Source organism: Ascaphus truei, chromosome 1 (assembly GCF_040206685.1).
Source record: "Ascaphus truei isolate aAscTru1 chromosome 1, aAscTru1.hap1, whole genome shotgun sequence".
NCBI lineage: Eukaryota > Metazoa > Chordata > Amphibia > Anura > Ascaphidae > Ascaphus > Ascaphus truei.
The window spans coordinates 418,139,350-418,147,242 of record NC_134483.1 but is presented as its reverse complement, the minus strand read 5'-3'; the positions used below and the strand labels follow the sequence as shown (position 1 = coordinate 418,147,242).

The window sequence follows — 7,893 nt, the reverse complement described above, 5'->3', positions numbered from 1 at the left end:
ATTGAAGCATTTTATTCCTGCTGGCTGCAATACTGCACAGTATATATATATATACTGCATTACAATTCATGAATTTATGCCATCTGGTAGACACGCGAAGCATTGCAGCCAATTATATCCTAATCATTATCATTTAACAGATCAGCCGCCCATCAGCCAGGCATGAACCCAGGCTGGGAAGGCAAAGGCAACGGGGCTTGTCAGAGGTGAGGAGTGGCGCATTCCAGGTATCTGCCAGGTACATACCGGGTATTTGCTCGAATAAAGTGTGTCGGTGCAGTATAAAGCAGAAAATAGCCGTGTTAGTCCAGTTGCGATAGTGCAGAATAAATGAGTTCTTCAGTATTAGGTGATACCTTTTTTATTGGACTAACAATTTATGTCATAGGACAAGCTTTCGAGAGTCATCCTCTCTTCTTCAGGTCAAGCAATACTGATATACAAAGGATTCATTGGCTAAAACAGTGTAGAGAGAGGGAAAAAACCAAAAAAACAGATATTTACTGTAGATAAGGTAGGATGTTAAGTGTTTGAAGCCAGGGGACAGTGTCAAAGAAAGGTGGGGAGGGGGAGGGATACTGGGGGGGGGAGAGAAAGTGTGGATAAGAATAGAGACAAGCAGGATAATTACAAGCAATTTTGATAGGGTGTGAGAAAACCCATGTCCGCATTAAGTCCTTTGGTTTTGGTGTCAAAGAGTCTTATCATTCTGAGTTCAAATGTTTTCCGTTCTTGGGTGCTTTTAAACATTCCATTGAGGATTTTGATTTTTAGATCATTTATGGAATGATCTGGTTGTGAGAAGTGATGTCCCACAGGTGAGCATCAAAGGACTTAGGGCCTCATGCAGTAAGCGACGATTATGTGAAATCGGCAAGCTTATCGATTAGTCATGTTATTGGCGTTTTTCCCTCTCCGTATGCAGTAAGTGCCGAATACATTCAAAATCAACCAGAAAACAAATCCGCCCACTCTCACGATGATGAGCCGATCACACACAGGTGTATCGGCGTGCGTGGCGGGGTGCTGTTAGGTTGCACAATCACAAATCTTGCTGAATCAGGCGAAACAAGCATGTTTTTGATTGCGCGCCATATTTAAAGGCAACGTGTACTGCTAATCATTCTCTGTGTTGTTGGGAGTGAGAGAGAGAGAGAGACGCACAGAGCTGGACGATTGAAGATTTGCATATTGACTGAGAGACTTGTTGTGTATTGGGTGAGCTTTGTCCTTTGTTGTTTTGTTTACATCTTTGTCTTGTTTTATATGTGGAAGTGGGTCGTGTGATTGCCTGTACATTTCTTGTCTGTTTTTTGTGAGTGCTGGAAGTATGCCCGCAAAGCGTGGGAAGAGTGATGCTGGTGGGAGTGGGAGTGCTACTCGTGGGAGTACGCGTCGGAGTGAACGTTCTGTTCAGGGGAGTGATGTTGCTGGTACACCGAGTGGTGTTGCTGGGAGTGGGAGTGCTGTTGTTGGGAGTGGGAGTGCTGGTGCTGCGAGTGGTGTTGCTGGGAGTGGGAGTGCTGTTGTTGGGAGTGGGAGTGCTGTTGTTGGGAGTGGGAGTGCTGTTGCTGTGAGTGGGAGTGCTGGTGCTGGGAGTGGGAGTGCTGTTGCTGTGAGTGGGAGTGCTGGTGCTGGGAGTGCTGGTGCTAGGAGTGTGAGTGCTGGTGCTAGGAGTGTGAGTGCTGGTGCTAGGAGTGTGAGTGCTGGTGCTAGGAGTGGGAGTGCTGGTGCTGGGAGTGCTGCTGGTGGCGCAGTTGCTGATGGGGTGTCTGGTGGTGGCGTGCTTGCTGGTGGCCAGCTTTTGGAGGCTCTTCCATTGGAAGAAGGAGAGTCCAGTCAGCACCAGCCAAGCTCTGACCCTAAACCTGCTCGGAAAAAACGTGTGGAGAAGCCACGTAATCCTCGCTTCAATGACCAGGAAAATAGGGCTCTTGTCACTGGCATTCTGGAGCACTATGACAGTCTCTATGGACATTTAGTAGGTAAGTGTAACTTTACATTTATTATTCAAATACATGTGATCCTAGGTCATCTGAGTTTTGTTCATATGCAAATATGGGTACACAATATCTTTCTATGTTCATTAGTGTGGAAACACAGCTTTTTATCATGCCTTACAAGGACAAATAAACACAGGCGGTCAATTTGCCAGAACTGCATACAATATGAATGCAACCTTGCTTACATGTATAGGTTTAGTAGTGAATGCTCATGTGCTGCACATATTACACATAAAACAGCATGTTTGCTATCTCTTGGAACAGCTAGCAGTGTAGGAAACTGGTGCTTATATTATTATTAATTTACCTCATATCTTTTATATGTTTTTCAAGGGCGGACAAGTGCAGCAAGCAAAAAAGAAATGTGGGACACAATAGTCATTGGTGTCAATGCCTGTGGGAATAGTGTCAGGGACAAGTATCATTGTCGGAAAAGATTTGATGATATTAGGTCCAAATTGAAAAAGAAAATACAAGACCAACGCGTGCATGCTACTGGCACTGGAGGTGGGCCCACACCACAACGTCTCATATTGACTCCATTGGAGGAGCTGCTTCGGCCAAAATTACTTACCGTCGTCGTGGAAGGCTTGGCTGGTGACCGTGACATTGGAATTTATCCGCCACAATTTCCAGCAGGTGATAAATATTACTGTACTAGGCGTGTCGTTGCTTACAGTTATTTTGCATATTTACACTGCTTTTTATACTGTCTTCACAATATAAGCATACCTGCATCTATATATGTATATGTCTGATTCTGTATATATATATCTCAAAATAGACATATATGTAGTAGTCCTACTAAAAGCAGTAACTAATATAGCACGTGCCATTGCGTGCTCATTTACATGTGAATTCCCAAAATGCATAGCTGCAGTGGAAGCAATTGATGGTGGGCGAAGATGGGGAACAACAGGGTAGTACACATGTGTAACACATGTTCATGAGAAATTATTAGTAGCTACAGGTACAGAACAGAAATATGTATCATATTATTGTGTATTTTATTGATTTTACTCCGACAAACATGACATTACTGCCTATTTTAAGCATGCATCAAAGAAATTGCATGTAACGGCCTACAAACATCACTGGCACTAACACATCTATAGTTGCTTATGAAAAGGTCCATTTTTGCTTTATGTCATATACAGACAGCATAATGAGGCACACGTATCATATGTTATGTCATTGTTTTCATAACTTAAACACTGCAGATGACTACTTAGCTCATCTACCATTGTGTTAAAGCAGCTGCAATTAATATCTCATCACAGCATACACTTCAACAGAGGGGGTGGGGTTCAGCACACACACTAATTACAGCCTCATTTCACGGTCAACTTAGTTCACACCATTTGCACCTGTTTCAAGTCATTGAAAGGTGTGGCTGATTAGGCTTTTTGGGGAAGGGAATACCTTTCTTACAACCTGAATAGCACAACTGAAGTTAATCACACTCATTTGAAAGCTTAACTCTAGCTACTAAATGCCCCAACAACTCATTACTTATCAAAGCGTACGTCACACATTAGTTCACTCATATCTATAGTTGAACTACTATGAAAGACACATTATCACACACTGCATGTGTTGTCTTGTTGAGTCACAGCCACATTCAGGTGTGCCACATCTTCGATTAATGTACCACACATATCCTCTACCAAAAACAACACTTTTTGCAATATGACCACCTTCATGATAACCATTGTGAATGGTCATCTCATGATAGTTATGTACATTATGATACTGATATCACTACACAACATATGATTTTTATGTACTCATTTAATCTATTTATCCTCACGCATTACTGCAGAAACATAGTATGTTGTATGTTAGGGAACTCAAAAATTCTAAGTACACAGGCATGTACAGTGTTATTACAACTATTTATGTTCACTTTCACACACATTTTCGGTTAAGGAACTGATGTTGTTAGTTAATCATAAATACAGAACATACAATAAGTGTTTGTTCAATATTTACACATGTAAATGTAAAACTTATGTTATTGTTATATATAGTTGCCCCTGGAGGACATGTGTCACCTGAGATGGAACAAGTGTCTTCACCTGGGTCAGCCAGCTCAACACTACTAGAAGGTGAGTGTATCATTTGCTGGCCATATAATATGTGCTCTTCTATATGTTATGTTGTCATGTGCATTATTTGTTTTGCACATCTTCTTTAAATAGGATTACTTAGTGTCAGTGAAAATTAAGTGTAAGGCAACATGTATTGTGTTAGTGATGTTAATTATCATGTAGGACTTCTGAGTTTAGAGCAACTTTTCATTCATTCATATTTCATACTGAGTCCAAACATTATTCGTAAGTCAAGGTAGTTTTTAATGAGGTTATAAAACGTATGCTAACATGTTAGGTGTTACTTAGGACACAGTACAATTACATAGTAACACAGCATACATTAACATGCCATTTAATAATGTGTACATTTCTTTTTAGAACATCATGGTGATGAGGATGATGAGTATGATGAGGATGACGCCACAGAAGAGACTGAAATACAATCATGTGACCATGAAGAGGTGCCAATAGAAACTGTTGTACCGCCAAATCGTCCATCAACTTCCACATACGATGCAATTGTAGCTTCAGAGGGAAAAATAGTGGACGCAGAAAATCGTCGCCATTCAGACATGATGACAGTGCTGGAAAGGATGATTGGACTGCAGGAAGAAACAGTATCACAATTGGCACATCTCCACAGAGTCTTCATTGAAGTGCCTAAACAGTTGCAAAAAATCAACACCTCATTCGAAGCATTAGTTGTTCAGCAAACACAAGCTAATTACTGGAGAATGACTAATGTACCACAATTCAACACCTCCCAGCCAGGATCTGTTCATGCAGGTCAGTTTTCACCACATTCATCTGATATTCATTCACCAGGCCCAAATGTTACCGGTCAAGTAGCAGACATTGCTGTGCAGGTTCCTGATGACATCCTACCGCTGCCATCTGTACAAATTCAGCAGCAGACACCTACAAAGGAGGCGACAAAAACAAAACAAGACACACATGAAACAGACCAACCATCACTTGTGCAGTGTCTACCAACTTGCTCACATGTGTCACTGGGCACAAGCCCTGTCCGTGAACAGTCACTACCCAAAAGCCTTGTAGGTGAGTCGCTGCCCAAAAGCCCTGTAGGTGAATCGCTGCCCAAAAGCCCTGTAGGTGAGTCGCTGCCCAAAAGCCCTGTAGGTGAATCGCTGCCCAAAAGCCCTGTAGGTGAATCGCTGCCCAAAAGCCCTGTAGGTGAATCACTGCCCAAAAGCCCTGTAGGTGAGTCACTGGCCACAAGCCCTGTAGGTGAGTCACTGGCCACAAGCCCCGTAGGTGAACAGTCACTGGCCACAAGCCCTGCCCGTGAAGTGCCAGAGGCCACTCAAAGTGGCTCTGTTGTGCCTAAAGTTGGTGGCAAAAGAAAAAGGAAAATTCAAGAGACAACAAGCAGGCCTGTTACTCGCTCGCAAAAGGAACAAAAAAAATAAATGTTATAATTCAGAAAATATGTCTTTGGCCTTGTTTTGTTGACTTCAGATTATCTAATTACTATTGTATGTATGCTGAAGACTGTGTTGTTTCCAAACTTTCAACTATGTTCTTGTACACGTGAAGTTTTGGAAATGTTAACACTCATAATTAATTGTGTTATAAATATTTATGTTGTAATCGTCTGTTCAGTAATGGTCCACCAGGAGCCAGTTGCTAAGTTTAGAGAAGCTGCCATTGACTTTGCAGCAAAACATTGCATTTGGGTGTGTTAATTGATGTAAGAATTGCATATGCATATTAGTCACATGCAATTATTAAAACACCTAAGTAAGTGCAAACATCTTTCTTGTACGTGTACAGCAGGATTATGTGTAAATTATTACTTACCTTTGCCTTGCTTGGCCATTGTAATTTTGTCCTTTAATCAGTTGTGTGTTCGTTTCTATAACATCTCAGAATGTATAATAATATATATACACACACACACACACACACACACACACTGAGTGAGTGTGAGTGTGAGTGTGTGAGTGTGTATATATATATGTGTATGTATATATATATATGTATATATATATATGTATATATATATATATATGTATATATATATGTATATATATATATGTATATATATATATGTATATATATATATGTATATATATATATGTATATATATATATGTATATATATATATGTATATATATATATATGTATATATATATATATATATATATATATATATACATATATATATATACATATATATATATACATATATATATATATATATATATATATATAGTACTATATAAACTGGTATACACAAACTAATACACTTCATGCTTCCTTGTGAAAACACTATTTTAATAATACAGGCCTAATGTTTGAGAAATATCCTAAGTATGAGACTCTAACAGTATTGTGCTTAAACAAATGTTTATTACTTAATTCAATCATGTTTCTCACCATTTAAATAGGTTTCATACAAGGTATACTTAATGCCATCAATGTTGTGTGTACTCCTGCAATATAAAAAAAAATAAAATATAATATATAAATATATATATATTTTTATAAGAGATATATTTATATATATATATATATATATACACACGTATTTAAACTCATGCAGACAGGGAGTTAACCAGACTTTCACATACACACAGAAATGTAAGCGGGGAAAAAACATTTCTTTTTGCAGGTGTGTTTTTACTGATATGCCTGGCTAAGAAATATTTTCACACACTGGTCTTTGTTAGTTTTCAAAAAAACACTATGTGAACGCATTCAAAGTCTAGGGATGTTTTTCACAAACGAGATAAAAGAAGGAGAAATGTTTCTCCCACAGTCCCATATCAAGAACCACAACTGTTAACCCAATTAGACAAACAAATCCAATTGGCGTTTGAAATAAGGAGTCAAAGTAGTTAGTTTTGTTGACCTTGACAAGGAAAAACAGGAGTTTGTTAGCCATTCAGCACATTCATTTTGATGAGCAAATAACACAGACCTGCACACAGCTTTTGTGCTACTCAGACATGGCTGATGAATTCGTTAACAATATTAATCCCCTTTTAGGGTATAAGTACATGATCTGTGAAGCCATCTTGAACAGTCGCGGACAGAAAGCAAGCACACGCCAAATCGATGATTTCATTCGAGCAAAATATCCTTATTACCAAGACCGTAAGCATGCACGGAATTTTAATTCCTCAATAAGATTCACTTTATCAAGTAATGACTTTTTTGAACGTGACCAGGATAAGCTACAACACACCTATGGTTTCTGGAAGATTGCCCCGGAAAAACAATTTCTCCTGAAAGACGGCACTTATATTGTCGTGAAAGGCATATTTATTCCTAATGGCAATAGCAATGTATCCGCTACTACTGATCCGTTTGAATCGATACGTGCTGCAATATCTGCAGCCTCCATTCCTGAAACCCACATTGTACAAGAACAAAAGTACTATGATTATGTACCAAGCCTTTCAGCTGAAAATGCATTGGAATGGGAACCCGAAGAAATGAACCTACCTCCCGACCAATTATTTGAAGAAAGCAGTGGCGATTCCTATGAGCGCATCCTGGAGGAGATATGTGCCATACTGGATTCAGCGGTTGGGTTAAGCGTGGATGAAAATGCCTTGCATTTCTGGAGCGACCAGTTGCAGCCAGGCGAAGAGTTAATTCTAGAAGAATGGTAAATATAACAATCGTTATGCGTTGACTCTGCGTTTAAATTTTTTTTTTTTTTGTAACCACCATTTTCACTTTCAATGCGTGGATACAGCGTAACATTGCAGACTGCATAACATGTAGCGATCACAAACAAATTGTTTCCTAATACAATATAGTAGGAC

General features: G+C 39.4%; 1 protein-coding gene across 1 annotated transcript; it reads left to right on the top strand.

The window, feature by feature from the left end:
* The first annotated feature begins 4,039 nt into the window (after positions 1–4,039).
* Positions 4,040–5,987, top strand: LOC142471401 (uncharacterized). Its single transcript, XM_075578210.1, has 2 exons — positions 4,040–4,111; positions 4,475–5,987. The coding sequence occupies exons 1-2, from the start codon at positions 4,063–4,065 to the stop codon at positions 5,524–5,526; spliced, it is 1,101 nt and encodes a 366-aa protein (XP_075434325.1). The 5' UTR covers positions 4,040–4,062; the 3' UTR covers positions 5,527–5,987.
* Positions 5,988–7,893: the final 1,906 nt, after the last annotated feature.